General features: G+C 46.5%; 1 protein-coding gene across 1 annotated transcript in view; it reads right to left on the reverse strand.

Annotated features, from left to right (window-relative positions):
- Rsbn1l (round spermatid basic protein 1 like) overlaps positions 1 to 16,044 on the reverse strand; it is a 65,373-nt gene extending 49,329 nt beyond the window's left edge. Inside the window, exon 1 of the mRNA XM_038315327.2 lies at positions 15,483 to 16,044. Within this exon, the coding sequence (XP_038171255.1) occupies positions 15,483 to 16,044 (562 nt within the window). The remainder of the gene's footprint in view (positions 1 to 15,482) is intronic.
- Between the last annotated feature and the right edge of the window lie 281 nt (positions 16,045 to 16,325).

Here is a 16,325-nt window from a genome sequence, read left to right on the forward strand (position 1 = left end):
GAGGCAGAGGCAGGCAGATCCCTGTGAGTTCGAGGCCAGCCTGGTTTATAAAACAGGTTCCAGGACAGCTAGGACGGTTACAAAGAGAAACAGTCTTAAGAAACCAAAAGGGGGAAAAGAGAGGGAGGAAGGAAAGAAGTGACAGAGGGAGAGAGGAAGGGAGGGACAAGGGAGGGAGGGACGGAGGGAGGGAAGAAAGGAAGGAAGAAAACAAGACTATGATCCTCCTAGATGTGATGGAAAAAGCTTACTGTAGACAAGAGGAGAACACAGCTAGAGGCAGAGACATCTGGGAAAGTACAGAGTGGACAGGAGCAGCAGGATGAACTGGACCATGTGGAAGGGGAGAGGAGAGGCAGAGCCAGGAGGCAAAGAGGTCAAAAGGCAAATTGGGCTGGCATAATGGCTGGATTCCCTAAATATTGGAATACTCTGGGCAGGACGACCCTCTAACAGGTACGGACTGAGGGATGCTGAGAGAAAGGGACCGGGGTCTGCTCTGATATGTTAGTAGGCACCTTCCGGTTTGAAACCTAACTATCTATCTCTATTAGTTTATGTTAGTCACTCTCCAATTAAATTACAAACAGTTTAGTTTGCATTCCCCGTCCCTCACAACAGGCAATACATCTGCACTTGTTTAATTCCTGTAAGATACAAGCAGAAGGACAAAACAGGAGTCATAATACAACGTAAAAAAAAAAAAGAAAGATGCAGAATTAGCCAGACATGTGGTGTGCACAATTTCTAATTGTTCTTAATAATAAAAACCCAGAATCAGATATTAGAAGGTGAAAGCTGAGAGGTCAGAGAAGCAGAACAGTCAGTCACTAGAGTTCTTATCTCTACCGATGCTCAGACAAAATGGGCATCCTGTCTCCATGAATCCTCAGACTACTCCTGAGCTTCTGCCCCCTCCCACCTTATACTCCTGCCACCACCTCTCTAGTGCTAGGATTAAAGGTGTGCTATCCCAAGGGCTGGGATCACCTTTGTGTGAGCTCTGTTTCTCTTTTAGACATATTCAATTTTGAATAGCCCAGAATGGCCTTGAACTCGAGGAGATCCGTCTGCCTGTCTTCCGTAGTGCTGGGATTAAAGGTGTGTGCCACCATTGCCTGGCCTCTATGGCTAAGCTCTGCACTCTGATCTTCAGGCAAGCTTTATCTGTTAGATCACAAGCAAAATATCACTATATCTTTACCCAGCACTAGGGAGGCAGAGGCAGGTGGGTCTCTGAGTTTGAAGCCAACCTGATAATGTAGTGAGTTCTAGCAATGTCAGGGCTACATAGTGAGGGATGTGGGGGGGGGGGCGGGTATGTTACTAGGAATGTAAAAAGAAGTCTTCCCCATGAAAAGACAGTTGTAACCTGCCCCTTCCTCTAAATGTTTGTTCATGCAGGCAGGCATGGTTTGCTGGAAGGGTAAGTGGTCTTTAAATCAATGAAACTTATTAAAGGCAGTGGTGGCGCACGCCTTTAATCTCAGCACCTGGGAGGAAAAGGAAGGCGGGTCTCCAGCCTGGTCTATTGGGTGAGTGAGTTCTAGGACAGCCAAAGATATGGAGAAACCCAGCCTCGAAAAATAAACAAGAAAAAGACTACAGAGACTGGAACATCCAGCTCCATCCAACCAGCTCACGGGCCTTGTAAACTGCTGGCTGAGAGTCCTGGAGCCGCTGCTCTTGTGCTCCTAAAACCCCAGGCTATGCCGCCCTCGCCCTCTCAAGGGTCTTTGGCTTCTCTTGGTCCACTATTCTCTTTCGTGGTAAAGAACAGCGATGTAGCACAGTCACTCCTAAGCAAGAGCAGCCACGACCGCGCCTCCAAGAGTGCTACGAAGTCTCTACCAGTGCCTGGCCACCAGCAGGAGGGCCAGGGGATCAAACACTCCTCTGACCCATACAAGCACCAAGCATGCATGCTCTACACAAACATGCCTGCAAACAAGCACTCACACACTATTTGGTTTTTCTCGGCCTCACATACCTGGAAAGACAGTATCTTAACTGAGAAAATGTCTCCATGTGATTGACCTGTAGGACACTGTCTTAAATTAGCGACTGATGTGGAAGGACCCAGCCTTTGTGGGCAATGCGACCCTTGGGCTGGGGGGTCCCTGACTCGAGGAAACCCTGGGGAATAAGCCAGTAAGCAGCACTCCTCTATGGTTTCTGCCTTAGTTCTTGCCCTGACTTACTTCGATGCTAGACTGTAAGGTGAACTATAAGCCGAAATATAACATTTCCTCCCCCAGGCCGCTTTTGGTCATGATGTTTTACCAAAACAGAAATAACATTTTCTTTGAAATAGAAATTCTAAGACACAAATATAAAATAAACATCGTTAAGACAAAAAGAGAGAGAGAGACAAAGCAAAACAATGCAGGAATGCGAGCAGCACAACAATGGAGGGGTAAAGTTTAGTTCCACTTAAAATGTATCTAAGTAAAAATTCTTAGGCAATTATACATACACACACGCAAAAGAAAAAGTGTGCGCGTGCGTGCGTGTGTGCGTAACTGGCTCAAGCATCCAAAGCCCGTAAGAAGTTCTCATGCTCATCTGAGACCAAACTGAAACCTGCTAAGATAGAGAGCGAGGCTGGCAACAGGCCGTGGGTGAAACGCTTGCTGTGCCAGCTCGAGGTCAGCATGGCAGCTCAACACCTCAGACTCTCATCTGGCCTCAATACGTGTGCCATGGTACATGCCCACACTTACACAAACACGCATACATCATAGTCACGCACAAATTTAAGACATGGAGAGGGGTCAGTTTAGTGTCTTGTCATCTCTCGCAGGGTAACAGGATATGCACTGAGTCGTCTTGGCTCTCCTATGTGAATCCTTACTCCAGACACTGAAGCAGCAAGAGCGCCACAAAGTCAGTTCAGTTCCAGGCCACGCTAGGCTACAGCATGAATCTGTCCTGTGATAGACCACGACCAAAGCCCTTTGGCTCCCAGGCTGCTCCCATCATCAGAGGCAGTCTGGGCAGGTGCTCCAGGCAGGAGCAGGACCACTTGCCCAGGGCGGTACAAGCCAAGGCGGGCTAGGCCTGTCTATAGCAATCACTAATCAAAAAAATGCCTTCAAAGATTTGCCCACAGGCCAATCTGATCTAGGCAATTCATCAACTGAGGTTTCCTCTGGTTTGTGTCAAGCTGAAAAAAAGAAAAAAAAAAAAAAAAAAAAACTAAGGGCACACAAAGGTCTAACCTTCAAAATCCTAAAATGTTCAAGTTTACAAGAACCTTGAGCACCTACACCCAACGTCTCCCTGTAGAGATGGGACAAGTTTTACCCTCTTCTAAGGCAAGGATTCAGACAAGGGAGACAGTTCAGTTAGCAAATGCTCGCTGCACAGGTAGGAGGCCCTGAGTTGGGTCACCAACATCCATACACGAACAGTCCAAGCACAGTAGTGTAAGCTTGGGATACCGTGCTGGGAGGGGAGGAACAGGCTCCCCCCTTCACCCCGCTCCAGCTCTCTGTCCAGACAGCCTAGCCTAAAGGCAAAGCCCCATCCCAGTCCCATTTTCTGAGAGCTTATCTCAGAAGGAGCAAGGGAATTGGGGGGGAGGGCCTCCTAAAAAACAATACTAGAGGTGGTTTTCTAGTCACTATAATGTCACCACCACACCACCACTTACACCCTTCCCCAGCACACACACGCACGCACACACCCACGCACCCCAAGATTTCAAGGCCAGTCATGGTGGGTCACACCTATAATCCCAGCATTTGGGAGGTAAACACAGATAAAGGCTGGCCTAATCCACACAGTAAATTCTAAACCAGCTGGGCCTAAAACAAAGCACGATCTCAAAAATAAAATCCCAAATCCACCAAGGCCTCCTCATTCTGTGCGATTCTTCTCCTGTATGCTGTACAACACGGATGTTTCCCACTCATACGTCTATTTCATCTAAGGGGCTAGAGACGCTCTTCCAGAGGACCTGGGTTTGAGTCCCAACATCTGCGTGGTTGCTAGTAACCTCTTCCTGCTCCAAAAGCAATGCACACATGAACATATACACATATGCAGACAACACTCACACACATACAAACAAATCTCAACTATTTTTATTTTAAAAACAGCAAAATTTCATATAGCACATCCAATTATTAGTAACAGATCAGAGTTTACTAAAAATAATCACAGCGCTATACTTGAATATGGCAATCTTTTGGGCAGACCTTTGCGATCCAAGAAAGTATTATTCTGAAATAGAGACCCGTACTCCTGTTGGGCAGTGGTGGTGGTGCACTCCTTTAAACTCAGCAGAGACAGAAGGGCTCTGTGAGCGGCCTGATCTACAGAACGAGTTCTAAGGACAGACTTCAAAAGCTAGAGAAGCCCAGTCTCGAAAAACCAAAATAACCTAAGCGCTCTTCCTTCCCAGTTCTCCTTCCATTCCCAAATCACTGATGGTTAACCCAGTTTTGTAAACAGACACTTAGAACACAGAATATTTATTCTGTTTTACAATCTAATGAAAAGCTTTTGTGAGGGTGGCTAACTTTGACAACTCATTATTAGCCAAGCATAATTCCATTACCTACACAATTCATTCCCTTTTTGACTCCCAAGCCTTTGATAACGATCTCTCCTGCTTACTTTAGTCTGTCTGCTATCTGCAGGCTCCTGGTCAACTTCTGATCCTATCGCCCTTTCAGGGTCTCGGTGTCAAAGAGCTGACACAATGTTTCAGAACAACAAGAATACCTCCCAGGCTGAAATATACGCAGTCCATTAATTTCCCCCAACATTTACCAAGTACCCAGAAGATGAAAGCTGGACTAAAAATTAGATAATGACAAATCTAAACTCCACACAGTTTAGAGCAGGGGTTTCCAAGCTGTGAGTCAGACTCCTCTGAGAGTGAAATAACCCTTCACGAGGATCTCAGGTCAGATATCCTGCATATCAGAGATCTACATTACAATTTCTAACAGTAGCAAAATTACAGTTATGAAGTAGCAATGAAATAATTTTATGGCTGTGGTCACAATGTGAGGAACTGTACTGAAGGGTCGCAGCACTAGGAAGGCTGAGAACCACTGGTTTAGAGTCCAGTAAAGACGGGGCTGGGAACCATCAGCGAATGGAAAGGATAGGACTAAAGAAGAGCACGTGGGCCACGGGTGACAGCAAGGACACTTAACCCAGCTCAAAGCAGCAGAGACCTCGGAGCGAAGGCCTGAAACGCAAGTAGAATTAGGTGGGACAGCAATCGGAATGGAGAGATAAGTTAGGTAGAAAATTCGGCACAATGAGGAGCACCTCGGAGGTGCTGAGAGCTCAGCAAGGATAAGAACAGCCGAAAGCACCTGACGACATTTTAAAGAAATTGAGCTGCATCTCAACAGGAAAGTGATTGACCAGGTATGTACTTAGATCTCGCTACCTCTCACTACATTAGGAATTCAACGACCACAGAGCTGAGGTGGAGGCCTTGAAGGAGCAACTACAAGCACCTCGGGCATGATATGGAAATCCAAAGTGAATAAAGACACAAAAGACAATGGCCTGAGCTAACCAGAGTTGGCAGCGGGCTGGGTGGGAATGGAGGACAGAATTCAGAAACGCAGCTTGACTCATTGCACACACGACGACTCGGAGACAGGAAGCCACAGACAAAGGCAGGAGAAGAACACCAGGTCTGAGCACACACTGGACAGGAGAGGTGTTGTGGAACAGTTTCCTCCCAGACAAAAACCTTCCATCCTGCAGGGAAGCTCCTTAATAAGAAAGGCAAACAACTCAAAATGTTTCAGGAAGTCCCTGAAACTACCCAGATTCACTAGGCCCCTCCCTGACAGAGTAAGCAGTAAGAACTCAGAGGAAGTCGAAGCTGAGCTGCAAAGACTGTCAAAGCTGAAAAGCTACTAAGACAGCTCAGACCATAATAACTTGCTGAAAGTAGCAGGAACTAGCCAAGCTGCCTGGACAGGGTGAGAACAACCGAGGCACCTGGAAGGGACACTCTCCGGCCTGTTGAGCTGTGTAGGCCATGTAGTGTGCTCCAGGTTCCCATGTATGTGAGCTGTCATCTACACTGAGGTGGGCTTTGGCGATACAGCTCCCTTTGAGCCATTCCTGATCCTGTCAGTAACCACAATAAAACTCACTGGCTCGGCAAGTTGGAATCTAGTGGTATCCATCCATTCTTTGGTCTGTCGTGGGCTCCCTATCTAGGATGAGTGGACTTGTGTGTTGTGCCGTCCCAGGAAAAACTCTGTCACACAGTATTATGTCAGCAGATAGCTAAATAGACAAACCTAAAACATTGGCCCAAACTCGACAGGCACTGAAGTTAGTAACAGGAGAACTAAGACAACAGCACGGAGGAAGAAACACTGGAGGATAAACTCTTAAACTGTAGACTGGAATAAAGGTGAAGGAAACCAGGCTTAGTCTTGGCTTTTAGAGAGCTTTTCCAGGCTAACGGCTAACTGGTGGCTTTGTTCCTTACAGGAACCGTAGCCACTGTTCTCCCGATGCTTTTGGGGTGGCCCTCTCCACAGATGGCTACACAGGCACACACACACTAACAAGATGTAATTACCCTCTCTGTAGAATACTTACTTTAAAGTACTCACGAACTCAGCACTAATTTTGGGTTTTATCTACTAACAGACCTCTACACTCTGTCTATGGCTCAAATTCAGCTCTGCAAGCCTACACACAACTTTTAAATCATATCCTTATCCTCTCCATCTGAAGTTATATATGTATGAATAAATCCAATTCTCTTTTTTATGATTTATTTTATGTACACTGGTGTTTTGTCTACATGTATGTGTGGTGAGGACATCAGATCCCTTAGAACTGGAGTTACAAACAGGTGTGAGCTGCCATGTGGGTGCTGGGAATTGAACCAGGATCCTTTAGAAGAGCAGCCAGTACCCTTAATGACAGTTTTCTCTAACCTGAATAAATCCAGTTTCCTTGCTACAGACTCAACAATCACTACACCTTACTACAATTCCCTCTAAAAGTAGTTACCTTTCTGTGTTCAGAATATCGGCCATATCGTCAGTTTCAAGTAGAAAGTTACTTCCCTGTCGCTCCCTCTCCCGCACTTCCAGCCAGTCCACCATACGCTCTGCCGAGCTGTTCTCCTACATTATCAACCCGAATATATTATCACCCTACAAAAGCAAACAACTTCCTGCCTTGTTAATGCCCACAAAATAAAGTGTAAACTCTTTATTCTAGCAAAACTAAGAGAACGCGAGACTTTCAACTGCCATGCCAGCCTATCTCCCAACTGAGCACAACGTCTCAGCTCTCAGGGCCAGTGAGATGGCTCAGCACATCAGTGTGAAGGAGAAGCGGCCCCCATTAGCCCCGCTGACTGACCCATGTGAACACTCTGGAGAGGCTGGAGGGAGCACACCACCCGGTGCTTGCTCCCCCTGTAGCTGGGGCTGTGCTTGTGGTTACAGATGGGATCTCTCCATTTCCTGCTCTTGCTGCAGGGTCTGCTGCTTACTACTGTGCTTCCCTGCCAAAGAACCATAAACCAAAATAAACTCTTTCTTCCCATGAAGTTGCTTCTGGTCATGGTGTTTTAGCACACAAGGACTCAGGACGTGACACCAAGCTTAACACCCTCACTTCAGTCCCCAGGAGAGAACTGACTACACAGAGTTGTTCCCTGATCTCCCCGGCACACCAAGGTACGTGACCCCCCAATATACACAAAATAAACAGAGTTGTTCCCTGATCTCCCAGGCACACCAAGGTACGTGACCCCCCAATATACACAAAATAAACAATAAAAACTTGTAAAGCATCAATATCATCCAAATGGCTCTACTCACAGACTACTGAATATTCCATATATGTTAATTTTCCTATAATCGTTTTTAAGAGGTTTTTTTCTTTTGCATGAGTTGCATGCATGGGGTGGGAGAGGGGTGCAGGGGTGCCAGAAAGAGGCACTGGATCCCCTAGAACTGGAGCTACAGGTTGTTGTGAGCCACAGAGTGTGAGTGTTGGGAAATGAATTAGATCCTCTTCAAGAGTATCAAGTGCTCATAACCACTGGACCATCTCTAAGCCTCCCCACCCCCCTTTCCACCATTTTCCCACCCCAAAATGCCTTTCTCAATCATCTCCACATCTAAACACAACTGGTCTTCCAGACCCCAATTTTCCGACTGTCAAATAATCTCACAGAGCTATCTATAGGTCTGGCTGAAGACCTAAACAAAATGAACACAATTTACTTAGCAGCTGAGAGCTCGAACTCTGAAGCCAGATCATCTGCAAGTCTGAAACCCAGACTCACATGCATTTTATAGTTGCATTCTATAGACTGCTACACAGTATCTGTAAAAGACTAATATCTAGCATTTTAAAAGAATTCTAAAACATATAAAACTATAGGTAAAATGCTGACTACAGTTCCATAAGTGTTACTGTCATTTCTGTCCTCAAATTCATATTCTAGTTCAAGGTGTACCTAAGAACATTCTGCATCAATCCATGACCTATCACAAACATGTTTGACAGAACTAACTAGTTCTCATATTTTCATTATCTTCAAACAGGAAAACTGAGTTTCTGTTGTTGTTGTTTTTCCTAAACAGGGTTTCTCTGTGTAGCCCTGGTTGAGCCTTGAACTCGGAGATCTGCCTGTTTCTATTTCCCACGTGTTGAGGTTAAAGGCATACACCACCAAGCCTGGTCATATTTGCTATCTTTTTTATTTTACTATGTATGTATGTACCTATGTATGATGTATGTATGTATATGTATGTACATGAGTGTTCTGTCTTCCTAGATCTTCACAACAGAAAAGGGCATCAGATTCCACTACAGGTGGATCTAGTCACCATGTGGTTGCTGGGAATTGAACTCAGGACCTCTGGAAGAGCAGCCAGCACTCCTAACCACTGAGCCACCTCTGCAGCCTTGTGTCTGTTATCTTTAAGATACAATATTCACCAATAACTCAGCTAGAAAACAACAGCAGAGCAACTCAACTCCAGATCTGCTCCACAAACAAACCAATGAAAGTGGCTCTGAGTTAAGTATATAGTAAAACAATAAAGCTGAAGCAGCACGATGGTTATATTCAGAATATAGTATATTGTTTTTATTTTTATCTATATTACATTTTTTCATTATAAAATGTTAAATTTTTTTCAATCTATAGTTCAAGAACATAAAGTATACAACATAAGGATCAGTCTGTGTTCAAAAATAAAAGAGATTTGAAGTTACAAAGTAGTTTAGTGGATTAAGACACAGTTTTGTTTACTTACTACATACAAGATATTGTAAAATAGTTCATACTTGCTATTTTTATTATAGCAAAAAAAAACTTATTTTTCCATAGCCTATTTTAAGCAGTTCATCTAAATTTGAAAAGTTTAATTCATCATTAAGGAAGGCATAAAAGTTGAGATTTATTATAATTAGTGTAAAACCTTTGAAATACTCATTCTTTCAAAAGCTAGTACAGGGCTTTCAAAGTGGCTCACTAGGTAGGGGCACTTCCCACGTCCATCACAAAGCTCAACCCTGGGACCTGCACGGTGCAGGGGCTGAGGGGCTTCCTCCTGAAAGCTGTCCTCTGACCTCTACACACATGCTGGGGCACATGCTTACACATACACACATGCTGAGGCACATGCTTACAGACACATGCTGGGGCACATGCTTACACATACACACATGCTGGGGCACATGCTTACACACACACACACGCATGCTGGGGCACGGCTCCATCTACAGACAAAATGAATAAATATTGTTTTACTTTTTAAACAAAAGCTAGAACATAGCAACATTTTATATGCGTACACACATGGCATTTTCAGACACCAGGAAGTCATATGCATATCAAATTCCAGCTACAGGTGCACACACCGCATGAGAGAGAAAAGAAAGGCTGGGAATGCTCACCCCTTGGGAACAGCTACAGTGAAAACAAACGAGAAAGAGTGGAGCCAGAGAGATGGTGCAGCTAAGAGCACCGGCTGCTTTCTCAGAGGACTGTAATTCCAGTTCCTGAGATCTACACCCTCTCCTGGCCTCAGGCACCAGCCACACGCATGATATATAGCCATACAGGCAGATGAAATACCATGCAGAGTAAATAAATAAATGCCAGGCTCCTATCTCCCCAGCAATCACACTATGAAAAAGTGACATCATCCCTTAACCATATGTATGCCTCTCAGTCATAACGAAGACAACAACAAAAAGTAAAATGGTAGATGCTTTGGTGAACAGGACAGAGACACATGACAATTTTGTTTGCAGCACCGGGGTTTGAACCCAGGGCCTTTGTGTACACCAGGTAAGCACTCTACCACAACCCCAACTTGATGAGGACAATCTTATACACCACAAAAAGGGGCTGGAAATGGGAGGCAGTGGGCAAAGAGAGCAGAACACCCACATATTCCTAAGGAAAAGAGAGAGGAAATTCTCTAGAATGGCTCCAGGCCCAGGAGTTCACAGAGAAAAGGGAGGGCTTGAGATGAAACAGGAAACCGACTGAGTGTATCAAACAGCAAGCAACATCTGCAGCTTTCTTCTCCCCGTCACCAGAACCCAGCCACCTGCAACTGTGATGCACGACCGCCAGCATGACAAGAGACTGGGCTTCTGTGAGGGAAGAACAAGAAATCACAAATGGGAGAGATGGCTCCAAGTAAGGCTGGTGGCCTTCTAGGAAGAAACCACTACGTCCCGTTGTGCCCGAGAAAGGCCACGTGAGTACACACAGCTGGGAAGGCAGGCACCTGCCGATAGGGAGAGCGGCCCTTCCAGAACTGACCCCGTCAGATCCCAGGCTCCCAGCGTCCACAACTGTTAAGAAGTTAACTTCTGAACGCTAGGCCACCTAGTCTAGGTGAGGAAGCCATTCTGTCCAGCATCTGGCCCAAAAGAAACAGAAATGAAGTTCAGTCTGAAGAAGCAGAGTGCTTAATCCAGAAAAAAACAGAACAGATAAACATGAGCTAGGTGAGTAGGCCCTGCACATTCGTGCTCAGGGGCTTTCGATGAATCTTGGTAACTTTCGCTAAACTGAAAGAACTGCTAAAAATAAGACAGACTTGAGGGCAGCCTCCAAATAAATGAGACCAAAACAAACAGGGAAAAAAAAGATTAGTACAACAAAAGCAAGGCAGGAAACAGAACATTTCAAAGAAACTATAATTAGCATCCTTGAAGAAATAACAGAGATGCTAAGCCCGGTTTTAAAGAAAGGTATTACAACATAGGAAGAAAAACACAAGGGCTTACACTCTTATTCTTCTTTAAAGCTGAAATTGTAAAACTCAGTGAGAGGGCTGGCACACCCCGAAACAGAGCGGACAAGTGCAGAGACATCAGCTTCTCTACACACCAGCATCAGAGGGGACAACAGAGCTCCATCTGCAGACTTCCCAGGGCAGGCAGCCTGAGAAAAGCCTCAACAGATAAACAGTCAAGTGGTGGGAGGGGGGAATAAAACCCCAAGAAACTACAGTTTCTACATATTCCTCACAGTACTGCTAGTAGAAAAAAAATTAGACTACGAGAGTAACCTACCAGAAAAAGGAACACAACAACAAGGAAAGAACTTGGAGCTCGTCAGTGAGCTCAAGGCCCAGGGCAGACAGCTTATGCAGCAGGCCTTTAAGAGGAAGCGACCCGGAGGAAATCAGAAAGGGACAGAAGGGACTGTCGTTTACATGGAAAATTATATGAAGAAGCATGTTAGAGAAGAAGCCGCTGGAGGGTACAGGAAGACTTCACTAGAGGGAGAGGGCAGAAAATACAACAGGTCACCCCAAAACACAACCTTAGGGGACTATCACCTCTCAGAAGAGTGGGACTGGGAAGGTGGCTCAGTTGGCAGGAAGCTTGCTGCTCCCGTGGGGACTTGAGTGTGACTGTTACCCCAGCACTGGGGACAGGCGGGGATCCACAGAGCACGCTGGCCTGTCTGCTTAGCCACAGACAAGCTTTCCGGTTCGGTGAGAGATGCTATCTCAAGGCAGTGAGGTAGAGAGCAATAGAAAACACCCAGATTCCTCGTCTGGCCTCTGTATGGGCATGCAGCACACATAAAGCACAGGCTGCACGCAATACACCCAACGACACAGACAGAAATCACTCCATCGCTGGAATGTGTGAAAGCGCATGGCACCCTCAGCACACCATTCTTACTTTTTTTTTTTTAAAGGACAGAGTCTCACTAGGTAGCCCAGGCTGATCTAAGACCCCAAATTCTCTGGCTCCCTCTCAAATGCTCGGATTAAAGGCACGCACCATCATGCCTAGTTCTATACTTTTCAACTTTTCAATTCAAATGTCACTTGTTGTTAATGAAAAATTTAGTAGTTCATGTGGTTATTTTGTAATTTTAAAAATTCAGTCCAATGTGGAGCGATGGTGGCACACACCTTTAATCCAGCACTTGGGAGTCAGAGGCAGGTGGATCTTAGGAGGAAGATGACAGCTGCTCTAAGGCCTGCCAAACTGCACAACACTATTTAAGCCCTGAAGCCTGTGCACACCACCTACAGCCTACAGCACCCTCGGAGACGACAGGCACACACCACGTCAGCTCTGTGCATAAGGTGCCAACATTAGGGACTTCTTAATCTGCTCATTTATCCCTCCTAGCTTGAAAGGCGGGTTAGGACTGACCCACCTTTAATTTACTGTAGGGTTAGGAAAATTAATAGCCATGCTTCAGACTCAACAACTATTAAATATTGTCTCAGATTGTTTCAAATATACATTTATTTTATCTGAATGCCTCTGTTAGGTAAATGAAGCTAGCCGGGTGTGATGGCCCCCACACAAGATGTAGTGGGTTTACACCTGTAATCCCAGCACTAACTGGGTTGAAGCCACCCTGTTCTACATGGTAGTTGGCCAGCCAGAGCTACAAACAACAAAAACAAATAAACAACAGAGAAACAGTTCTAAAGATGTTTAAAACCCATATGTAAACACAGCAGTGATGGTTAATACAGGTGCAGAACTGAGATCTAGTTTTTCTTTTTCTTTCTTTCTTTTGTTTTGAGACCGGATTTCTCTGTGTAGCCTGGCTGTCCTGGAACTTTGGCTGAAGACCAGGCCTCGAATTCAGAGATCTGCCTGCCTCTGCTCCCCCAACTCCCACCCCCTCCCAGTCTGGGATTAAGGTCATGTGCCATCACTGCCCAGCAAGATCTATTCTTCTCAAATGTTTTTATACCTAATTTCTGGTACTTAGTCTGTTAAATCAATGTGCTACACGTAAACAAGGGGTTACTGCCAACATAGAGATTCATTTAAAGAGAATATCCGTCAAACAACAGTCACTTATTAATTCACTAAAATTTGTATAAAAGGCAGAGAAAAATAAACACTGCATATACTTGCAACAATCTATGAAACAAATACATCTAAAATCTTGTTACTTTGTTATCACTTTTTTGTTAAAGCAGAACCTAGATTCAGTTAAATTCAAACTCTAGAGTGCAACAAAATACTAAAAAGCTGTCTTTTGCTTTGATTTTAATTTTTCCCCAAAAAAGTGCTGTTTCTATCAAAAAAAAAAAAAAAAAAAAAAAAAAAAAAAAAAAAAAAACAAATTATTTAAAGTTAATAGTTAACATTAGCTACAAGTAGTGGCCACACCTTTAATCCCAGCAGACAGATCTCTGACTTTGAGGCTAGCCTGGTCTACAAAGTGAATTCCAGAACAGCCAAAGCTACACAGACAAGCCCTGTCACAAAAAACAAAAACAGAAAGAAAGAGAGAAAGAGAGAGAGACACAGAGAAAGAGAAAACAGTTAACATCTAATCATTATCACACACAGGTCATGGGAAAATATCTTTCCCACCTCTTAATGTAAAAATTATCACTGCTTATACTTAAAATTAACAGGTAGCCCACAAAAAAAGGGGTTTAGGTTTGGGGATTACTACATTTCTTTGGAGGGGCACACTTATGTCACAGTAGACCTGGAGGTTAGAGGACACCTTGTGGGAAGCTGGTTCCCTCCATCCTGTGGGTCCTGGGGACTGAACCCAGATTGTCATGCTACATGGCAAATGCCCAAATCAACGCAACAGTCCCCAAAAGGATTTTAAACGTCATTTAAAACTGCAAAAAAAAAAATGTATCTTTAACAGCCACCACCATAATGGTCATATATATTTGTGTTTATATATATTAATATATATATTACATGTATGCTATGTTATAAGCCAATACCGTTTCTTAAAATGCTTATTTCCTTTCACCATTCAAATACTCCAACAATGGGGTTAATTTCTGCAGCGATTAGTAAGAAGCAAACGGGAAGCTTACACAGGCAAGACCGATTCCAAACTGCATATGGATGGACTCTGAAGCACTTTATAACTTAAACATTGTATTTAGCCACTGCGACATAGACGTTTAAAACACTTAACTACCTGCAACTCCAGAGCAGAAGAAAAATAAATGTCATCCTCAAAACCTTCCTGAAGCAACACTCTAGAAAACTGGAACCGCGTTATAGTGTTACACTGGGACCAGGAGCACAGGTCCATTCGCTTGGCTCGGATGCAGAAATGTACATGGGTAGCAGGCATGCCTTTAAATGATGAATATATTCTATTCAGATAATTTTTCAAGATCTAAGCTACCATGAGATCAGCAAGGCTAAAACTGCTTGGCATTTCACTTGCGTTCCAAAACAAAACAGCACTTCCTAACACTGTGCGACAATGACAATGGATATTTATGTAACCTCGTGATCACATAAAGATCTAGTTTCCGGCTCGTCTACTTTGTATTACAGTCAGATTTCCACATAGCCACCGATAACTAAAGACTCTTTAGGAAACACTGGAAACTGTAGCAGCTTACTTTACGAAAGCATACTAGAAAAGGACATTAAGAAAACTGCTCATTTTTTACGCAGTCACTTGACTTGGCCATTAAAAAAGTCAAGGCATCCGATTTTATCATTTGCTGCAGAAGGGAGAAAGAATACGGCTGAATGCCCCTGAAGGGTAGTATTTAAGACGAGACCGCTCGAAACACTTTAAGAACATGGAGCAGTTCGAAAAGTGAAAGGCGGGCACCTTAGAAACCAAACACTCGGTGCCGCGCGCACTACCTCACTTCCCTAATAGGGATCAAACGTCCCGGTCCCGGACGCTTCCAGATTCTGCCGGTACACCCACGACGCACGCACTTTCTTTCTCTCTTTTCGTTCTTTTTTTTTTCTTCTTTTAATTTTTTTTTTTTTTTTTACAGAATTTTCTCGGCATTGGAGGCTGCGTCGCCAGTACGAACCCTGCGACCCGTCCGATCTCTAAAGACCGCTCTCCTCCCGGTCCCTAGCCGACTGCGCCAATACGGGGAGTCCTCCAGCCCCGTGCACGACCCGCGGCGCCCTAACCGGGAGTCCCCGCCACCCTCCCTCCCTCCCTCCGGCCCGCGCCCCGGCCGCTCCCCTCCCCCGGCGGCACCCACCTCGCGGCGGCGGCGGCGGCTGCAGCGACGCCGGCCTGGCCTCGCCGTTCTCATCCCGGGCGGCGCCGCCGAGGCCGTGCCTCCGCTTCTCCCGCTCGCGCCGGTCCTTGGGTCTGCGCGGCTTGGCGGCTGCGGCGGCGGCGGCGGCGGTGGAGGAGGAGGGCGGCGCGGCGGGCGGGAGCAGGACGTGCTGGGGCCGCGCGTGCAGCAGCGAGGGGGCGAGCAGCAGCGTGCGCGGCAGCGGCTGCGGCTGCGGCGGGGGAGCGGGGGCCGCGGAGGCCGGCGGGGAGAAGCAGCTCCGGGCGGCGGCCGGGGAGGACGAGGAGGAGGCGGCGGCGGGCGCGAAGCTCCAAGCCGCCGGGCCGCCGTAGCTCGCAGGCTGCCTGCCGCTGCCGCCGCCGTCGCCGTTCACTCTCCGCGGCGCCTTCCGCTCCTCGGTCCGGACCTTCTTGGCGGACGCCGCCCCCGGAGGCTCCCGCGAGGCCGGCTGCAGCTTGCCGAACGCCTCCTTGTCCGAGAGCGTTGCCACAGCGCCCGGAGCGGGGTTCGGCGGGGCCGCCATCTTGCGCTCCTCTTGTATTTACTCTCGTCCGCTCCCCGGCGCGGGGGCACGGGGCGGGGTCTCCAGGCCCCGGCCGAGCCGCCATTGGGCGCGCTCAACTGAGGGATCCTTGAACTGGCCAATCAAAGGCGCGGACACGGGCCGTCGGGGCGGGATCAGCGAGCGGGCCTTCGGCGGAGGTCAGAGGGCCTCTCGGCGCGGCTGGTGGCGGAGCTCCCGGGTAGGAGGGTGCGCGGCCGGCGCCCCGGGGAAGTCGGGTGTCGCTGAAGAGCCCCGACGTC

The sequence above is a fragment of the Arvicola amphibius genome, chromosome 18, assembly GCF_903992535.2.
Source record: "Arvicola amphibius chromosome 18, mArvAmp1.2, whole genome shotgun sequence".
Lineage (NCBI taxonomy): Eukaryota > Metazoa > Chordata > Mammalia > Rodentia > Cricetidae > Arvicola > Arvicola amphibius.